Here is a 20,934-nt window from a genome sequence, read left to right as displayed (position 1 = left end):
AAGTGAAAAGAAACAAATTCTTTTCTGCTTCTGGTCACAAAATAAACTGATTCTGTAGTTTCTTTTGGATAATATTGTCGATGTGGTTGTTGCAGACTTATGCCGTTTTCATAAAAAGTTATTTCATCTTAGTCACAAAACAAACTGTTCATTATCCAGCATCTCCCTGTGATTGCCACACCTGCTGCCTTATTCATTAGGTCTTAATTTCTTTTTCTTTCAAAACTCAGCTTCTACAAAAGCTTGGAGTCTCTCTGTCACACCTACACTTCCAGTCTTTTCTACTATTCTGTTCCCTTGGTCTTTTCTTTCTCTGATCATTTTAGATAAAGTTTTATATAAGATTTTAGTACTTAGAATGAAGGAAGCAAAATAAAATACAGCTTATGTTCAACAATCACCAAATATGAATCAGCAGTATTTAAAGATACTGAAGTCAAGCTATCAAATGTTTTTTCCTATTGTAGCGTAACACATTAAATGACATTAATCTTTATTCCTCTTTTGTGTTTGAGTTGAGTGACGCTAAGGACAAATATCAGCACTGGCTGCATGTACTGCTTTTGTTTTTGATGTTTAAAGTGAATGCTATAGTTAGCATTGCCAGGATACTTTTTGACACATTTCATTATATGTGTTTGGAAGTTATTTGTTCACATATTATCTTGGGGGGAGGGAAGGAAGTGTGGGAGCTTCTAATACAAAATGCATCTGGGATGCCATCTTTTGCTGGAGGCACTGCTGAAGGTGCTATAAACAACTTAAAAAAAAAAATCTTGAAGCTATAAATGCACTCTAACATGTGGCTAGCGCTTCCCTGGTGGAAGAAAAGTAGTCAGTTTCATTAAGGCATATGAGACTTTGGACTTCCACTTCCCCAAGGAAAGTCTGGAGTCCTTGAGTGACTGGAAAAGGAGAAAACTGCCCTCATCTTCAGGGCTGCTCTACTGTTTGGCTTTGCTTTATCTAGATATAGTGTTGAGTTAAAGTTTTGAATTAATGGACATATTTTAGCCAAATATAACTTTACATGTTATACTCTAAAAGACTTCTGACTGTATACAAATGGTAGGTTTTTTGGTTTTTTTTCAATCTTAGTTTGGCAAAATAAGAGGAGACCTTTGTGGAAATGGCCAGATCATACAATGAAATAAAATCTATCACCTCTGCTTCAAAATAGGACATAACTCTGCCTTTCTAAGACAGAACAACTTTCTTCTGCTTTTCTCTTTTAAATGTTAAAGCTAAAGTGTATTTTCCAGTTGTTCCACTCGCAGAAGACCAAAACCTGTATTGCTTATGTCTTTCAAGTAAAAACTTGCCAAAGATCAGAGTGAGAAATTCATTGTAAAAGACTTCAGACCAAGCATTTAGAATACAGCAAAACAAGAGCAGCTGGTGGAGGATTCCCTTACATGAGGTTTTGGGTAGAGAAAAATGCATCTAAGCCTATGAATATTCAATTGTCCTTGTGATTATTGTAGTAGGTGCTAGTATGGGTGGGGCGCAATTGCTTCCTTTTACTGAGTTGTATGTGAATTAGTGTGACTATAGATACAATGCAGAAGGCTGCAGTTGTTCTTCAAAAGAACATTCTGATGCAGGCCAACAGCATATGTTATGTGGTCTTTAGATGAGGCATTAGGATACTCTAATTTTATGTCGCTCTCTACAGCATTTTATAGTAGTGATTTGGTATTGTTGAAAGAAGTATCCTTCCTATGGAGTTTTTTACCTCTTGATTTCATTTTGGGATATAGTCAGTGATCAACATGGGAACCAAAAAATTCCAGTATATTGTATTGATGATGTTCCAATGTTCTTCTGTTCCATTCTCTATTGCTTCATGAAAAGTGCCAGCATGATATTCTGTCAGATATCAGCCTGTTTTGACTAGTGATTTATGAGTTGGAATTGTGTGAATGTTTATTCTTGTGAAATGTTTATTCTTGTCCGTAAGGCTATAGCTTTGAAATCAGTCGCATTTGCTTCAGACATAAAACAGGGTTTGTGTACCCAACACCTTCACAAAGATGGGTAGGGGAAGGAGACATACAGAAACTGGTGGTTTTTTTTTAAACTGTAGCTTGCATTGACTGTCTTTAAATATTTTATCCTAATCTGCAGGTAGATGATGTTGCTTGGTTTTATGAAAACCTGTTTTCTCTCTCTAGTCATAACCAGTCCTGCGTCTCCCTTGGAACCTGCAGGAGGGCCTCAGCACGGAACACAATCTCCACACAATGGGAAACCTGTCACCTGCACACATGTGCTTGTTTCACATCAACCTTCCATAAATATGGACAGGTAAGAATGTTGCTAAGTATTGGAGGGTGTTTAAAGGATGAGGGTTACTAGTGTAATAAGTTAGTTTTGGATCCATGTGTTCATTAACTAAAGAAGAGGCAGGTATTCAATCTGCCTTGTTTCCTGTTTATTTTTGTCTTCTGTTCAGAAAGAACTTCATCATCTTTCACTTAGCAGTTACCTATTTTAGCCAACTAATAGGGAAGAATTTTGTAAATATGCAGCATATTCTTTTAGTGCTCGGAATCACTTTGCCAGCTATTATTACATAAATTGAAACTTAATGGAAAGGGCAATTTTTTTCTGTTCCTTTGCTTGAATTAAACTTCAGAAAAACACTCTGGATTTCTGCTGCTGGTTTTCTCGAATGGAATAATAAGCAGTGTGCTTTCAGCCTGGATGTTTTGATTTCCGAACTGCTTAAACTATTAGCAAGTTTTGCTTATTAAGCAAAAGTCCCCGATGTGATACACGTTTTGGCTTTGCATTTAAAAAAAAAGCAACAAACCATTGTCCTCTATAAGATAGAGAATTTAGAAGGCAGATATTTAATGCTGGGAGTTTTCTGTAGCAGTGAAGATAGTCACTCAGCCTTTGAGAAATAGTTGAAATGCTTGAAACCTCGGTGCTGAACCAAGGGAAATCTGTTGCATAAGCATGAGCTGTCAGTTATTTCTGTTTTAGTAATGCAGAGAGCCAAATAATCCCTTAGTCCTTTCATGTTTTATGCAGGTAGTGCCAGAATATGCATGGAAAGACTAGAATGTGGGAAGCCATCATGCAGTCTGTAATGGGCAGTATGCTTCAGGGTCTGATTGGCACTAATTGAAGGAGGAATTTGCCCTCTCTCGGTCCTTCCGTGTGTCTGGGGGATCTTAGGCTGCCATCATGCTGACAAGGATGCTTCTTCTGAAGGAAGTTCTGTCAGTGACACTGAGCACTGAGCTGCATTGAATGAGCTGCACAGGGCTGCCTCATAATTGTCTCGGGCAGCTATTAAATGTTAATAATTTCCAGCTTTATATGCACCTTGATGTTTGTAATATAAAATGTGCCACAGTAATGAATGCTGTCATGTAGCATTATAATCCACGTGGGAGGAACCTCTGAATGGCCAAAGCAAAGAAAGAATAAATGACATTGAAGAAGAGCAGCAGAAGTAGGAAGTGTGTATAAGGCTGTGGAAGGGGAAACTGATACACCAGATTAGGATGCAGAGGGACTTGAGTCTAGAGGTACATCCACACTGACTGGAAAGGCAAAGGCTGAAGTGCTTGGTAGCATCCTGGTGTAAGCTTAGCCCTGGTAGCCTGAAAAACTGTATAAGGAATACATGGCAGCATAGATTTTATCACATGGAAAAAGCCACAATTGCCAGCACCACTGCTACTTCATCTCGTGTGCTGCAGTTGTCTGACATCTGCAAATACCTGTTACTGTAGCACATGCAACAGCAACGTGGTTTTGGGCAAGTTAGCTTGGATTTCTGACCAGAACTTTAAAAGGCTTTGCCTGAGGAACTTGTGGCACATTCATGTGTGGGCAAGAGGAGGGAGCAAAGGAGAGGAATCTTCTTAAGGTATAGAGCAGCAGTAGGTCTCATTCTTCTCTTACAGTGTAGGATGTGTAGGAAGTTTCATTGCATCCAGGACTGAAGAAGTAAATGTAATGTAAATGTTGGTGGGTCTGTTTTGTGCGGCATGGGGTCTAGACTGAATGTGTGTCTTTGAACAGCACTAGGGGTTGATGTTCAGTAACCAAACTCAGAATACTTGTATTTGGGTTCAGAATACCTCTGTTTGGGGTCACTCCCCCGGCACTGCAGGTGTTCTGTCCCTTGCACCAGTAGTATTGAAGGAGGGTGACTTCAAAGACTACAAGAGATTTGTGTGAAGATTAGGATTTCTACTTAGGGGGATGTAGTAGGAAGTTACCTGACTGCTTACTGTCCTGAACATTCATCTCTGTTCCTCCCCATCCGTCATCCATCCTGTGTCAACTGTGTGGTTTGGGATTCAGTTGGAAATAGCATGCTTGCTTCCCTAATCATGAATACAACACAACAGAGAAAAATTAAAATAATTCTGGTTGATTTAAAGCAATTGATTTAAATGCTTCAGTGTTCTCTGCTACTTTTGATCAGCAGTGCAGATCTCATTATTGTGCTGGGACTTCATTAGCTTTCCAAGACAATTAACAGCATTTCCGTTAGGGTTTATAAGATTATCTGCTGCATTATTTACCATATAACTATTATAAATAATGATTAGTTTTAATAATAAACATTTCTTGCAGATGATATATTTGTACTATCATCTATGCCCTCTAATAGGTTGTCTAAATTTTTGTTGGTATTATTACTCCTGTGTGTTGAACAGATGAACGATAATCACTTTTTCTTAGACTTAAAGCTCCTTCACTTTCCATCATGAAAGAAAAAAGCAGATTTGTTTGTCAATTGTTCTTTTACAACATTAGTGCTCAGGGTTTTCAAATGGATCTTACATGAATTCTCAGTTCATAAAAACAATTTCTTTTTTCATATTTGTCTGACTTAAAATGACATGTCTGAATGGGAATGTAATTTTTGTGGTATGCGGTTTTAAGTAGGGCTGCAATGGTTCTGATTTTGCCACCTATGCTTCCACTGAGTATCTTCTCCACAAGTAAATTCGGTTAAACAATGCTCGAGTGCTAATGAAGAATAGCTAATTACTGGGGTGGTGGGTGGAGTGGTGACCTTAATATCTACCTTCTAAGTCTGTGGTGAGAAGTCTCACAGTTGAACATAAATGAAGACTTTTCTCATCCAGGTGTAGTATGATGGAAAGGGCAACACTGAGTATATTTTATAATGGAGCATACTATGGAAATTTTCCGGTTAGTAAAGTATCTAGAATTACCAAGAAAACTGGTAGTTCATGGATGCTGCAGTATTATTAATGGCATGTTAACTTCTGGCTAGATTCTAGGAGTTCGGCCTTTTTTTTTTTCCCAACAAATGGAAAAATAAATTTGAAACAGGCATTTGAAAATAAGACACAGTGTTAAAGTATTTCCAAAGTTTTTTTAAACTGTAAGATTCCAGTGAGTTTTTTTCCAGATTCTAATTTTTTCCTGCTTTACTGAACATGACAGTCCTCGAGGAAACACTGTGTCAGGAGTTGGATAACCAGTACGGCTGCCTAATCCGTCTCTGATTTGAGGATTTTTGCTTGCTCTCCACTTTCTGATTCTTTGCCCAAATTAAGTCCTGTCTGATCCTTCTCCAAGTTATTTCAGTACAGTGGTTTGTGGTTTGGTGGGGTTTTTTTATTATTTTAGGTTTATTTTCCTTTATGGAAAATATTCTGTTATTCCACCACTTCTTGTCCTGTAATTCTGTTTATTTTTCCTGTGCTGCTTTCTCTGAGTGCTTTGCAATGGGCCTCGGTGAGAACAGTTCACCTTATCTGTGTGTCTCCATTCCATATAAAGGGAGCTGGGTCTGAGTAGATTAAATAACCAGTTTTTGGCAATACAGTTAGATAAGTTGATAGCCTAAATATCTCCTGGAAGGGAATGTTACTGAGTTCAAATTCTTATTTAATGTTCATTGCTCAGTTTGTAGGATAGCGCACTCGAACTTTGCTCTAGCAAAGTTCAGAAATAGCAGGTGTGGTTATATTTTGGCACATTCCAAAGGCCTGCAAGTCAGTATTGTTTGTTTTGATATTTGGTGTTGATTTCAGATGGGTGATGAGAAATAAAATTCTTGTCATCTTTTTCTTCTTTACTCTCTTTAATTTTTTCACATGGATATTATAGCTACACAGAGCTTTGGCTATGATTAGCTATATTCGATGTAGTTTTTAACTTTTTGGATGTTCCATTTCCTTTATTTAAATTAGCTGCTCTTCTCTCAGCTTCCTCTAGTCTATCTTGTTAATATTGATGTGTCCAGTTCACAATGTGAAGCTGCACAGGTGTTTCTTTTTCTACCATGAAGCTGTTCTTTGGATGCTTGCAAGACTGTTATGTTTGGAAATGCTCTCTGAATAACTCAGACAATTTTTTATTATGTAGCTGTCTTTCTGCAAGCACACTCAGAGTGCCAAAATTATCCAGTTCTTAAAAACACACTTGCAATATTGTATGCCTGAAGAAGGTATCTCCTGTGTGCTGGATACTGAGATATTGCTAAGAATGTAATATAAGACAGTAAGAACAGCTGTAGCAGGTCAAAAATCCATGCATTCACCTATTACTTTTTGTGTTCTTTGATTTAATGGCCTGTAGCACTCAGTTAGGGAGAGAGTGTAAAGGAAAAGGGCCAAGTACCGGGAGATCCTCTGGTCGATGAAGGGTTACAAAGCATTGTGGTCCAAGTGCAACCATAGGCTCAAGTAGTCCCTAAGCTGCTAATTACCAGAAGCTGGAGGCTATACCAATCTCCTAGGAATTTGTCTAATCTTTTGAGCTTATGGCCTCTAAGATGTCCAGTGGGATTAATTCCACGGTTCTGTTTTTCCCTCTATTTCTTCTAAACTTGTTCTGTAGTAATCTAGTGGAGCAAATAGTATAAAATATAGACGATTCATAGTCATATTTTCTTCTTCTGTACCCCCTTTCTGATTGTACAGACTCCCCTGTGTCAAAGACAGCTTTCAAGTCTGTGATACTAACTCAGTATGTAACACTGGCAGTGCAGTGACAAATAAATAGCGAGAGGCTTCTTCATTGTACCAATGGTTGTTGAAGCACTATGCTGTTTAATTGATATGAATGAGCAGTTGTTCTCTTTCCCCGCTTTCTTAACCCATCCAGCAAACTTGCTGTGTTTATACTAGTTCTGTTGAGTTTATTGGTGGTAGATGGCAACGAAATAAGTAATAGGATATTTTATAGTGAACAATAACCTAATAACTGTACATTATAGAACAGTCTTTGGTCCTAAAGCATTTCAGAGATTCTGCTCCTCATCTTACAGGTGTAGATCTCTGGCACAAAAGGGTGATGTGACTAGTGACCGCTCCCAGGCAGCCAGCAGCATTTCTGTGTCTGCTGTCAAACTCAGTGCACTGAAACATACTTTTCCCTTTGAAATTCGCTCAGCAGATCCACAGATAAAAAAAAAAAGAGGAGCACATTTCTGAAAAAGAACTGATGATGGTTTGAAAAACTGGGAAAGGTTTGATGTGAAAACCAGCATGTCATTCTTACAGGAAATCTGGTTTTTGGATAAAGCATTGACACTTTCAAAAGAGCAATAATTATTTTCTGCCTCGTGGGAAGTACTGTAAAACAATTCTGTAATTGCTTATGAAGAGTTAGATACCCAAGGAAGCCAGCAAATAAAAATAAACCATGTGCCATTTACAAACAGGAGTGGAGTTTAAGACTAGTAAATGTACTGTCAGGAGAAAATTAGCCTGCAAAACCAAGCCATCTGCTCAGAAATGGCCTGAGGAGATTGATAGCCTGGTTTCAATCTAGGAAAATTACATTGGAGCCTTTGTGGCTGAGGTATTCCCAAACAACCTGAACAGTTGTGTTGTGATCCGAGTAGGGAATAGGTACTGAAAACTGTCAGGATCTAACTGTTGAGGGCCTTAAGAAGCACTTGCGAAAGACCAAATGATTTTTGAGTGTCAGCAGAGTACTTGTTCTTTCTGGAGCAGCTTATGGTCCCATAGCTGTCATCCTGTTCACTAAAGTAGCACCTTAGTTTGTCCTCCCTGGCAAGAGAGAGTACATGCTGTCTGCAGACAGCAGGATTTGACAACACAGCACCTAATAAAAGGGTTGGGAGAGGAGGGGCAAGACTGTGAGACGTGATCATGTATGTTCTCGGGAGAGTATGCAGTTGGAGAGTGCGTCTCTGCTTGCACTGCTCCTGACTGGGGGAGATGTACAAGAGCTTGTTCATAAGGCATCTCCATCAAGTGGGAAAGAAAAAGAAAGAGCAGATTGACTTGAGGGGTGCTGGGAGGAGTGCAAAATCGAGTAGCATCTTGGAAATAAGCCCTAAGAATTTCTAGGGGAGGAGGGAAAGGACAACTGTGTTGGTGAGGGAGTTTTTCCTCTGGCTGAGTGGCAGGTAAAAAAGGCTGCTCCAAAACTGGAGGCAAGAGGTGAACCAAGGAATAACAAAAATTACATTGATCTTGTTTAAGGGCAATTGCATTGGTCTGCAATAGAAGGAGGGGTATGTCAAAGGTTACGAAAGCTAAAAAAGATGTTAGAAACTGTAAATTGCATTAAACGGGAGGATCAAGATAGCACTGCTGGTGTGTAGTGTACATAAAGCTCCCTATCATTCTGGGTATCACATAGCCAAATGTAACAACTATCCTGTGTTTGAGGGGAGGCATATCTAATACTTTGCTGCAAAAACAGTTTTTCTGTTGTGGTAGAAGCATAGTTTTGCTTTTACTGGTTAAAAGAACACTCAGGATTAAAGCAGAATTCTTCCATTTCTACTACTGCTTTGAGGAGGACTAAATTGCTGTCCTAAGTGAAGTGTATGAGGAAATGCCTGTGTTTCTATTTCAGCAATCTCAATCCAGAGAAAAATGCAAATGAAAATGGAATGTCTATGCAGAATGATAACTTCGAAGAAATCATAAACCTGCCTATTGGTTCTAAACCTTCCCGGCTGGATGCTATGAACAATGATGGAAGCAATAGTCCTGAAATTCCTTTGAATCCAATTATAGCCTTTGAAGATAAGGGGACTCTCTTGCCTCAGGTAGATAGTGTTCAAACACATCAAACAGCAGGTAGGTTTGCCTTGGTTCATTAACACTTGTAATGTCTTTTAATTGGACCTAGAGCTCTTGATGGATATAGGCTGGTTTATTTGAACATTTTTAAACCCCATATTATTTGGGGAAATGAGCATATCTCCACTTTGTAAAGCTGTACATCCCAAGTACGTACAGATGCTGTGCAAATTATGGTGACGCCTTATCTTTTGTTTGAGAGGGTGGTTCTCAGTTAAACTGCACTTTCTGCCATTTGAAGTTGCTTGAAAGCACAGGGCAAACAGAAAGAACAGAAAGCAGAAACGGTAACAGTGATAACTGCTATTCTGAATTTATGATCCAGTTCTGCAAATATAATATCAGATGCTCACGTGCAGAAGAGGAGCTGGTACCTGCCTTCCATATGAAACTCTGGATGTACTTCCCTCACCGAGTTCCTCCTGATATTAATACTGAACAGTGATTTACAGGCAGCATGCTAGATTTTTCTGAATTATGTCACAACTTTTAAAGTACGTTAGGTAAACAAATAGTAATTTATCAGACAAAATTGGACTACTGCTTTCATTTTCTGTGGCTAGAAAATGTAAGGAACGTTATCTTATGATAAAATAATTGCATAAATGCAGAGCATTTTGAAGTAAGCATTGTTACTCTTTGCTGACCTGTCATTTTTGATACCTCTGTTGTAGAAGTGATCTGATTGTTTCCTCTGAAGAACCAAAGGTGATTATGAGCATATCTGCAGTCAGAGGAGTTTCTTCCATGCTATGAAGGAGTGTTTTATTTTTTCTCTCCAGTTTTTTAAAGATTTCTTGAGTATCTTTTTTGGAAGGACTTTAGTAAAACCAGCAGAAGAAATGATGGGAATAGACTTGGATCACCTTTCTAATAGCTTTCATCACTAGAAAAATCATGATTTATGTGCATTACTTAATATGGCTTTTTCCAACAAGCTTTTTATGTTAGTAAATGGATATTTCTGCATTCCTTAAGACACAAGACACTGGAATCTGAAAGCAACAGGCTGATTTGGGTGGTGGGAGTGATTATTTTTAAAAAGGTGGGTGTTGGTTTAGAAGGCATAATTGTAAAATTGGCAAAGAATCTTTACACTTTGTGGTTCTAATACTTGAAAAATAAATACCTCATTACTCTACAAGTAGAGTTAATGGGGTGTTTTATTTAAACCTCTTGGTTTAAATATTATTGTAGAGAACTCTAATTATGGGGGCAAAGTATAGGCTTCTGTATCAGGTTCTTGTAAATGTAATTCCTACACGGACATTCTGTAAATTGAGATATCACTATGATCTTCATTTTCTCAAAAAAATGCAAAACAAGACAGGTTTTAAAATGTGAAAATTTGAAAGCGTTATTTTTTCACAGACACGAGGAAAACCTATTGTTCTCCTAGATAATGTATTTATGAATTTTGTTCAGTACGGAAATAAATTGTTTAATTGAATAAATTAGAAAAAAATGTGGTAAAATGATACTGCAAACTTGATTTATTTTTTATTAGTCACATCCACTATCACGATACTATAAAGGATGTGTACGCATATGTGCACACGTGTGCACACACACAAGGAAATACCTTATTCCGAGTCCTGTAAATTGCTGCTGTTCCCAATGATGGAAGACTTTTCCTTTGCCTTATCAGACTATTGAAAACTGTGTGAAGCCTGAAATATTTGATTTTTGATGATAAAGCAGGTTTGGGTATTTTTTTGGTTTTGCTCGTTTCAGAGCAAATGGAAAGCGGTCGCTGTTTGTGCTTTTTACATAGTGTGTGATTTTTATAAAGCCGTACAGTTTGAGTGATAAGAGAAGCAATGCAGGCTGCTTTCTCTTTAGTTTGATTGATGATTTCTACTGTCGTTGTTCCATCCCTCACTTTTGGTTGCTATCAGGCAGAACTGTAAAATCTTGTACCTTTTTCTGCTTTGATAAACACTGCAATTACAGGTAAAGCTCTTTCGAGGTTTGAAGCACCAACCAGGGATTGATGCGTTGTTCACTGAAGTTAGTGAGTTGATACCTGGCTTAGTGGAGACAGAGGTTTATGAGGCTTCAGTTCATGCTACCAGGGAATGTACCATTAAGGTTCCTGCACTTGCCTTTAGTGAGCACTGAGCTTAGGCCGTAGGAAGCTGCGCAGGAAGCCTGTGTTAGCAGAAATGCAGCTGAAGAATTTTTGAAGAAATGACTTCCTGCTGCTCCCAAGTATTCATCTTATACAGGCGATGAGATAAAAGCAATGAAAATGCAATGAAAAAGACTCCGGCTACCAGAATATATATGGAAGGGAAGAAACAGCAATTCAGTGAGAATACTTTTGATAACAGCTTGTGACACAGTAAAATTAATTGGGTTCCGTTCTTGCTTTCTTTAGTTTTCCATGTACATAGCCACAATATTTTGAAGTGTCCAACATATGTAGTTTTGTTTTTCTTTAAGCCTATATATAGCATGTAAGTACCAAATAAAACTTGTTTGAAATATTTATTCTATTTATATTCTCATTGTCTTGCATAGTTGAAGCAGGACTCAACCTGTGATTGAAAACTCTTCTTGCTACTCCTGGTCTGCTTAGAACTTTCCTTCAGGTTTCCTTTTATATCTTTACTAGAAAACCAGTACTGGATCACTTACAGCTAGAAACAGAGTAAAGAAATAGCCAGTAATATTTAGCTTCAGCATTAAGTCTGAGGATTCATTTAGGCTCAGGTATAAATTATGCTGGTCTGGTTTTTTGCAGACTTTAGAACGCTGACTTTGCTGTTTGCAGCACAGAGATTAAGAGCCTGCTTAATTTCTCACGTGTGTTGGGGTTTTTTATTTTTTTTTAACAAGACTGCAATAAAACCAATTCATAATTGTATTCATTCCAGGTTTGCGTCAAAGGAGAGAGAAAATTTTCTTCTTTTCAAGGGCCCAACATACAAACTAAAACTTAGGAACTGGGAGGTGTATGAATCAAAAAACACTAAAAAAAATGAAACAGGATTGAAATTTTAAGTCTTGCTTTAAGCCCCTTTCTTCAAAAACAGGGAAAAATAGTTTGCCTCCTGTTGAATGTTGTTCTTGATAACAAAATGGGGCATCAAATGAAGGCCAGCTCCTTTGCCTGCTATTGCAACTATTCTGGTTGTTTGCACCATCAGATGCAATGCGTTACTTAGTGAGGTAGAATGACATTCAGTGAGTTTATTTCAATGCCTAACAGCTACTGGGTTGTTCACCTTTAGCTTTGCTTGTTTCGTGTCTCGTCTTCTCATTTCTGATGAAGATGCTTTGTTATTTTCCTTCTTGCTAAGACCTTGAAGTACTGTTTGCAATTAAATACCTAAGAAACAGACCAATTCTAATGTCATTATTTAATATTTTCTTTTTGCAAAATGACCTGAAGTCACTCAAGGAGGTGGCCTTAAGTCTGAGATTTTCTGGTTGTGTTCCTAGCTGTGTTATTCAGCTCTTTGTAGTCCTCTTGTTTTAATAAGCCAAACTGCCCACAGCTGAGCACATGGGTTTTTCACAGGAGATTTCAAAAGAAAATTGCTGTCACACATGAATATTGAAAATTCCATACTGCTTTATCTGAAGTCTCTCTGCCCTGTTCTTTTACATATACTTTTACTGCATCGCAGAGAAGCCTTTCTGTGTGGTTTTGGGCTTTTTTTTGTTGTCTTGGGGTTTTTTATTCTTTACTACCAGAGAGAACTTTCAGTTATTAAAAGGAATCATTAACAGAAATGCCTCCCCCAAGCACCCAAACCAAGCTTCAAGATGTGGGCCACAGTAAAATACAATGTTGACCTCTTTGTTGACAGAACGGGGTTTTTTCTTTTATTTTTTTTAAATCTCACTTTTATTCTATGTTTGTAGCAAACAGCAGCTCTCAAGCTCTACATGCATGTAGGAGTTATGCCATGGTCAGAAGCACCTCAAAAGACAGGAAACTCTTCTGAAATGCTTTCATAGAAAACTCTGTTATCTTGGATCACGTGTGTTTCCTAGAAGAGTCATTCCAAAATTTCAGTATTCCAGCCAGTTCAACATGAAGTTTCAGGGGGATTCTTGTATTTAAAAATAAATGTATTGATCAAAGGTGGAATTAGATTACAAACAGATTCTTATTATAATTATTTCCTTACAAATTAAAACCAACTTTAGAAAACTAGTGTCCCATAATTTCAAGGCTCTGTGCTACTTTTTATCTCCCTGAAAAATAATCTTTTGACTGCTTGAAAGAGTCTGTGTGACAGACTCCTTCCCTCGAAGAAGAGGGAAGGGAAGAGGTTATTCAGTATCCTGTATACTTGTAAGAAAAACAGCTACATTTAAACATACTATTAATCTTTTTGTTCTTTAACTCCTTTTAAAGTGAAATGTTAATATCAAAGTATAATATCAGTTCCTAATTTTGCCAGATTTGTTCACCTTTTCCCTGTTTTGAGTACATTTGGAAATAATTTACGATTTCCAGAACACAGATTTCTGTATTAAAACACTTTTCACACAAATCCTTCATAGGAGCAACCATATACTGAACATGCTCTATGAAATATTTACCTGCCCCAATGTGCTTTTGTAACTCTGCTGGAGAGTAGTGCCTACAGTCATACAAGGATCAGCCTTGAGGCTTGTCTTATTCTCCTTTCTTACAAATTTTTTGCAACTTCTGAGTTTTCCCTAAGCAGTTACTTTATGTAGCAACCTGTTAGTATTTTGCTACTTTTATACCTTGTGTAATTGAGTAACTTTCTAAAGTCAGGTCCCTGGAGTATTCTGAAAAAAAGGGACCTGAAATGGAAACAAAACAACAACGAATGCAGAGTCACCTGAGTACTTGAGAGGTGCCTCTTCAGTAGAATTGGCCTGTTTTGTGAATAAAATGACATGAATACAGCACTGGGTTTTTGGAGGGCATTGGAGAGGAAATAAAAAACAAACCATGGAAGATTACCCATGCATAACAGGTGTTTTCCAAACTGTTGGAAGGAACTTAGCTGCAGTCCTCAAGTGCACTTAAGCAGCCAGCCAAAATGTTTAAGGAATTGTCTTTTTATCTCTTCTGATTCTTGTTATCAGAACATCTCTTCTGTATGATGGAACTGTAGATAGCAGGAAAACTTGTGATTACGGAACTGATGAAAAGAGTTGTCTTCTCTGAAAGTTCAAGCTGTTGGATCTGGTAAATTTTCATAAGTCATCTGGCTTAAATATTAACTGTCTTCACAGCAACTAGCTGCCATAAGGAGCTCTTGAGTTTTTTCTGTTTGTTGACGGACTTGCTCAAGGAGTTTGGCCATTTGGCTTTCTCTGAATGCTAATGAAAATTCTGGATCTGAAGTGGAAAAACAAGTATCAGGCAACCTGCTGTTTTTCCCTGTATTTTTGTGCAGATCCTTAGTACGCTTATATTTCAGGTTAGATACAGTTGATGGTTCTTATTGCAGTGTAAAGTAAAGAGAAGATAGGACAATATTCTTCTACCACAGAAAGCAGGTAAAAATTCAGTTTTCATCCCTACGACCACTCAAGATCACTGCTACATTCTCCTAATCTATATGTTTGATGTTTAAAGCTCAGTCACCAAATTCAGCCTTATGCAACAGGTGTGTTACAAGACATAGTGAAGTCTTGGCTGTAGCTCTACATATGTGAAGATACATGCTATATACATTTATTACTTATATTTATAACTCCCGTCTATGCTCAACCTCTACCCAACACCAAAAAAAAAAAATAAAAAGGAAAAAAAAATCAATGAACAGATTAAATGTATGAAAAAGATGTGATTTCCCAGCTTTAATACAAGCTAATAATGCAATTTTCCTGCTTTATCAGTATAAATGGAATTCATATTTGAAAAATTTAAATTACATCTAGTGCCAAACATTCCTCTATTGGATAAATAAGTGACTGCAGTCTTGTTTCTCTGCTGATCAGAAAGCCTTTAAAGCAGACAGATCAACTACCACCACCCCCTGCCTTTATTATAAGACACTCTTTATTACTTAAGAACAGGTAAGGTAACAGCTACCCTTGAGATTATTCTGTTTGCTTAAGCAAGCAGAGCTAGGCTGCAGAGCAAGTTTCCTGGCGTTGCCACTTCTGCTATAAAGCAGAGCCCTGGAGGCTCAGCCCAGCAGGAAGGCCATACCTTCTTGAAGCCTGCAGAATGTAGAGATGCCCAGCTGCTGAAAGCGGACCTCTGGGTGGGTAAGAAAGTTCTTGAGGTAGGCCTGAATCTCCCCAATGTGACGTTTCCACAGGAACATATTTTTTTCTGCATAAATGGGAGAACCACAGGAGATTAGTAGCAGCCTTTGAAACACTTTGAAAACTGATTTTTGTGACATTTAAGATGATTAATGACTCATCTGCCTTCAGCTACAGCCAATCTTACTACAAAGAATGGCAAAGGACTTCCGCGTTCTACAGCCTCTAATGGTATCACTGATACTTCAGGTAAATAAAATGCTGAGTAGGCTGCTGTGCTAGGAAGTTGGTCCTTGTCTGAGGTGCACACTCACTTTCTGACTGATCAGCCTGTCATGCTGACCCATCTGTGATGCAATTATGCTGACGGACTACTTGAGTCTTCCCTGTTGCAAATCCTCGATCATAGAATTGAAATAGATCTGTGCTTTCCCTTGTAGAGACTCATTATGCACTTCAGTTTCTCTCACATCTAAGGATTAAAATCTAACCATCCCTTTCTAGAAAACATGTTAAGAATCATCTGAACACCTTTTTCTTGCCAATATTAAAGCCTCTCAGCTGCATGGGGCAAGTGTATTCAGTACAAGGCTGTTTTCTGCAGGTAAAAGTAATGCTCTTTTCATTCTCTCTCACTGAAACTTAAAGGCTACATTCTGAAAAGCTACTTTACTTCACTGCTTCTGCTAATCTAGTCTAGAATTACAACATCAGTGTGTGGTTCAGCAAGATGCTTTCCTCTTGCTGGTCAGGGAGCAGAGTTGATCTAAAATTTTGGACCGCAACAATCCCCTTCTAATTGTTTCTGCTAACCTCTGCTCCTACCTGTGGGGAATACCATCATATTGTATGTACTGAGAAGGAGGGTCAAATAGGCAGCAATGCCTCTTGTCTGAAGTTTGTGCTTTAATGTTAATAAATTTGTAGAGGCCAGGTAGAGGATGCTATAGGAATGTTAAATGTTGTTCGGCGCCTGACAGTTAGCTCCTTTGGGAAAAGGTTCATTTCACTCCAGACAGCCATAAATATCTTTGAAAGCACCATTAATGCTATGTGACAGTTACCGTGACCTATCATGTGCTGGATGATGGAGGCAGCTTGAAAGGATGTCTCAGTATGTTCCAGCTGGCCAGACAGTCTCACCAAGCACTTTGTCAAGGGTTCATCCATCCGTTGGACCATGCACAATGTGACTCCTTCTGGAAGACAAAAAGATGAGAGTAGCCTGTAAACAGAAGCTCCAGTGCAGAAGAAATGAAGGTGAGAGGCCTGCCAAAAACCGTATTGCCTGAACAGGAAGTCCATGCAGCTGGAGAAGCAAAGTAAGTGTTGAACTTGTGCATACTTGTCCTGAGTTTATGCTTTCAGTACTGTAGGAACATGGATTTGATTCATAGAAGGGCTGGTGGGTTTTTGTTTTCTTGATTTTGTGTTCTGAAAGAATGAATCGTTTTATGTAGTAGGTCCATTCTTGCCTAGTGAGCTTGGTCTGTCCAGCAGCTGCTGGGAACCTCTTGCAAAATTAAATGTGACATGCAGCCAGTTGGATGCCAGTTACACCAGATACAAGAGATTAAATGTTTGACAGACAATATCCAGGGCTGGGACAGGCTGGGCAAGCTTACACTGATCCTCTCTGCCATGAGGAGTGCTGTACCTTCCACGGGCAATAATTTGGGATCTCTCATTAAAATCTATGTGCAAAAAAAATTTAAGTGAAAGAGCCACTTTGTATTTTAGTCTTTTCCTCTTCTTATTATAGGTTCTACTATTGTGGAAGGAATTCAGCTGGAAAAAATGGGTGATTACAAATAAAAGTAGACAGGCCATGTAAAGTAAAGTTCACCACAAATTTTTGAGTAAAACACTTTAAGCAGTTCAACAGAAAGAAGTGCAAACAATGGAACCCATGTATCAGGCCAGTGAGTTGGATCTTGCTAGTCTTGATGCTTATGGCAAAAACTCCCCATGAATTTAAAGGTAAAGACCTGAGCTGTACATCCACCCGTTCTTCACCTCCCATTAGGATTAATAAAAGATACATACACTTCTCAAATTAAGCCATTTATGGCAGCATAATTTCCCTACCTTGCTTTGTCAGCTCAGCCAGGCAAGATGTAACACAATGAAGAGAGTCTTCTTGAATGTCAGTAGAAAGCATGGTCTGGAGGAGACCTTCAATACAAGGGCTCTCAATGATTCTCTGCAACAATAAAGAGATTTATGTTTAGCACTTACACTATATTTTAGTGGTGCCTGAGGATGTCAGAAGTACTGAATAACTCTTGGCTCTACTGGAGGCTAAAACATCAATAATGGAAATATCTTCTCCCAGATCTGCCACAACAACTGCCTTGGATTGTTCGGAGATCACCTGATTTTAGGCATTTCCCAGAGCTTGCTCTGTCTGTGGTGTGTTTTCATGATCACAGATCACTGAGCTCAAAGAATCTCCTGATGTATTGCTGCTGTATGAGGCTGTATGTTAGTATTAAGCTGTCGTTTGCTCAAGTCTTGATGGAGAACTGAAAAAGCTGTGTGCTCCAGGGCAAAGCATTGGGAAATGTGGAAGTTTTCAGTTTCTCTTATTTGCCTCCAGGGCTTTGAAAACTTTCTGATGGTTGAAATGCTTTAATGTGCAAAAATGTGATATGACATTAATAAAACATTTCTGTGTATCCCTTATTTTTTAGGCTGAATCTGCTATACTAAAAGTAATGTTGGCCAGTATGCCATTGTACAGGGATATATATTTAGAGACCAAGTAGGAAAGCAGATAGGAGACCTAGCCTGCACTGACCTGGATTAAAAGCACATGAGACCAAGGAAAGAATCCTGAATGAGTCACCTGGAGGAGACTGGTTATGAGTGAAGTTGAATCACAAAATCATCAGCTCTTTGGGAGGTCCTAATAATGGAAGCTACTCATACCTCCATTAGGGAGCTCAGGTGACTATCAACAACAGAGAGGAATTTTTTTTGTGTGTGTGCTCATTTTACACTGCAGTTTTTTAGCTTGCTGCATAGAGGTCAAAGCTGGATTCAAGGGTGCTGCCTTTTAAGCTTCCACACTCTGGCCTGCTGGCATAAAAACAACACTTTTTTTTTTTTCCCCCTTGTGCTAAGGGCTTACGTGTTTTAGGGGTTGGTTCCTTAGAATTGACCCTGGAAACCTGGCTTGGCTAGTTTAAATCTGTGGAACTAGTGGTAACTGGATCATGAACAATACAGAAAAAGAACAGGAACCGAATCTCAGAATTGTGTGCTAGAAAGTGGGGCAAAGAAGAGAGAAGGATTTGGATGAGTTTTTTCCCCTCGTATTGATTGTTCCTAATGGCGCTGTTTGATCAAGGTTAGAAGAAGAAAGGAAGTGCATCTGAGGGTATGGATTTCATTAGAAGCAAAGTCAGCAACAGAGATCCTTATAGCATTGTGGCACAACTGGTTTCTCGCCAAATAGGCAAAATGTGTATTAGTAGCTGGGGTTATACTTAACAAACTGGAAGTGAAATTAGATCAATGTTGAAACCCAGAAATGGATAACTAGGAGCAGCTGAAGAGTGAGAGTTAGGAAAGAAGGATTCCATTTCAAACAAACCTCAGATTTTCCCAGATGGTTCCTTTCATCAGTATGAAATGCCTTTGCTAGATATATGTTTTATACCTATGATGCAGTCAGTCAGATTGGGTAACCACATCACTCGTATGAAAAATTAGGCATATCTTATTTTCATTAGCATTTTTGTATTGCGTTGGAAAAATGTGAATAAGGCCCCCTGTCATTATGGTACAGTGGGTCCTTTTATTAATACACACAGTTCTGTGCACAGTATCCTTGGTGTACATTTCATTCAAATAAAAAATCTTTCTGTAGGTAATTGTAATTTGATATAAACATAACTGCAACCTCCCAGGCTTTAGTTTGGTGAAAAATATTGAGTACATACCTGTCTGTTTTTGGAAAGGCTCAGGTTTTTGATGACACAAGCAGTATGGCCAACAATCACAGGGTCTGTCTTATGCGCCAACAGTAGCATCCCCAGGCTCTGTAGAAGCTCAGGACATGACAGAGTGTCCTGAGAAGAGCAACCAGCATCTCAATTACATCCAGTACAGGTAACACAAAGCAATTTCACAGCAAACTATAGAAAGTTGCATCACAGCTCTGAAAAAAAAGAGCATTACTGAGCTCATTTAAAACCAATAGTGTAGCAGCTGAGTCCAGTGCTTTTTTCTCTCAAAATATGCCTACTGACTGGCATTGATCTACAGAGCACTGGCTATGTAAAGCTGGAGTCTTTAAGGTCCAGCAGTTCATTTTTGTTTGCATCAAGTACTTCCCAGAGGTTGTTGGCAGTCAAGAGAAGGACATGTAATACTGACTCGAAGGGGAAGTGATCAGGATAGGTGTGGAAGGCAAAAAGTAGATGAAGTAGCAGCAGCAGAGTGTCCTCAAGTACCTCTGCAATTTACCTCAGCTACAGTAATGAACAGTATGTTTAGATCCATTTGTGATCAGGCACCAATTTGGTAACTTGTTCTGAACAGCATCTTCTGGATTTATACATATACTTCTCTGCTGTCTAATGGATACTCTAGAGGACTCTACTGGTTCCCTCTCTTTCTAAATGTGGTCTTCCTCTAATTGTCACTAATATTCAGATCTGAGTTTGGCTTACTGCCCAGGTAGTTTCATCATTAAGAGTATGGATTAAGAGGACTCTGCTGTTCACAAGAGAAACCTGATCTTAGCAGGCTTTGGGCTAGGTCTACAGTTAAAAGCAAAAGGTTTCCTCTTGGGACCATTTTTCTTTGTTTCTTTTCATTAGGATTTTGATTTCTTGATGCAGATCTTGTATTTATTAGTAATGAACTATATTTGTGCTACTTAAGAATTGAGATGCATTAGCAAGTGTGTTCAGTATAAAACAAAGCAGTCCTAAATACAGTTGAGAAAAAATTGCATAATTCTGAAAACTGTGTAATGTCAGGACAACAGAAGCAGTGTTTAAGGGCATCTGTCTTTTAAAATTAGTTTAAGTTGCATCTTTCTTTTACTTTGGTTAAATTGCAGAAGGGTATCTTATTTTCTTTTAATATCAGCTGACATCTTCTCTTACATTCTTTTTAAGCACTGTCACAACCAGTAATCCTAAAATAAAACATGCAAATAGATGGAAAGGACAGTGCTGTGGCTAAACTCGAGCATCTAAAGAATCTTATATGCAGATATGGTTGTGCGTTTTTTTTTCCTTCTCTTCAAACTCAGAAATAATAGTTTTAGATAATCCAATTTAATTACCATTGATGACTCTTTAATGTGCTTTTGGACCAAGCATCCTCTTTTCCATGTAATCCTATCAGCAATGGTACCACTATCTGATTTGTTATAGCCTGAGAGGAGGAAATAATCTACAGACTATAAATGAACTTTCTAATATATAATGACTTCCTTGCCAAAATCTTCTGTGTGTGTAGGACCTAGATTAGCAAGCAACAGTGCTTTAAATTTTGCTGAACCTATTCTTTTGACTGGTATATGGCTGAGATCCAGATTTTGTTTTCTGGCTCAATACTGCATAGCATATGAGAATCAAGAGAAAACTCTGAGTAAAAATGGACTGGGTGGTTCAGGTGAATATTGATCTAA

General features: G+C 38.3%; 2 protein-coding genes across 10 annotated transcripts in view; one reads left to right on the top strand and one right to left on the bottom strand.

The window, feature by feature from the left end:
• The window catches only part of MAP7 (microtubule associated protein 7), a 115,184-nt gene extending 104,648 nt beyond the window's left edge, over positions 1-10,536 (top strand). For 4 of the 8 annotated variants that reach the window (XM_069851970.1, XM_069851971.1, XM_069851969.1 and 1 more), the window contains 3 exons: positions 2,175-2,307; positions 8,842-9,068; positions 9,746-10,534. In XM_069851970.1, coding sequence (XP_069708071.1) covers positions 2,175-2,307; positions 8,842-9,068; positions 9,746-9,756 — 371 coding nt within the window. In that variant the 3' untranslated portion in view covers positions 9,757-10,534. Of the gene's footprint in view, positions 1-2,174; positions 2,308-8,841; positions 9,069-9,745 lie in introns of all 8 variants that reach the window. The other 4 variants (XM_069851968.1, XM_069851965.1, XM_069851967.1 and 1 more) reach the window with 2 other exon arrangements.
• Positions 10,537-12,009: 1,473 nt separating this feature from the next.
• Positions 12,010-20,934, bottom strand: part of LOC138717939 (uncharacterized) — a 30,951-nt gene continuing 22,026 nt past the window's right edge. The window contains exons 10-14 of one of the 2 annotated variants that reach the window (XM_069851973.1): positions 19,232-19,360; positions 17,373-17,487; positions 16,349-16,483; positions 15,226-15,351; positions 12,010-14,406 (exon numbers count right to left, since the gene is read on the bottom strand). In XM_069851973.1, the coding sequence (XP_069708074.1) occupies positions 14,285-14,406; positions 15,226-15,351; positions 16,349-16,483; positions 17,373-17,487; positions 19,232-19,360 (627 nt within the window). In that variant the 3' untranslated portion in view covers positions 12,010-14,284. The remainder of the gene's footprint in view (positions 14,407-15,225; positions 15,352-16,348; positions 16,484-17,372; positions 17,488-19,231; positions 19,361-20,934) is intronic. The other variant, XM_069851974.1, reaches the window with a different exon arrangement.

The sequence above is a fragment of the Phaenicophaeus curvirostris genome, chromosome 2, assembly GCF_032191515.1.
Source record: "Phaenicophaeus curvirostris isolate KB17595 chromosome 2, BPBGC_Pcur_1.0, whole genome shotgun sequence".
NCBI lineage: Eukaryota > Metazoa > Chordata > Aves > Cuculiformes > Cuculidae > Phaenicophaeus > Phaenicophaeus curvirostris.
The sequence above is the reverse complement of the archived record's forward strand: the minus strand, read 5'-3'. Positions and strand labels throughout refer to the sequence as shown.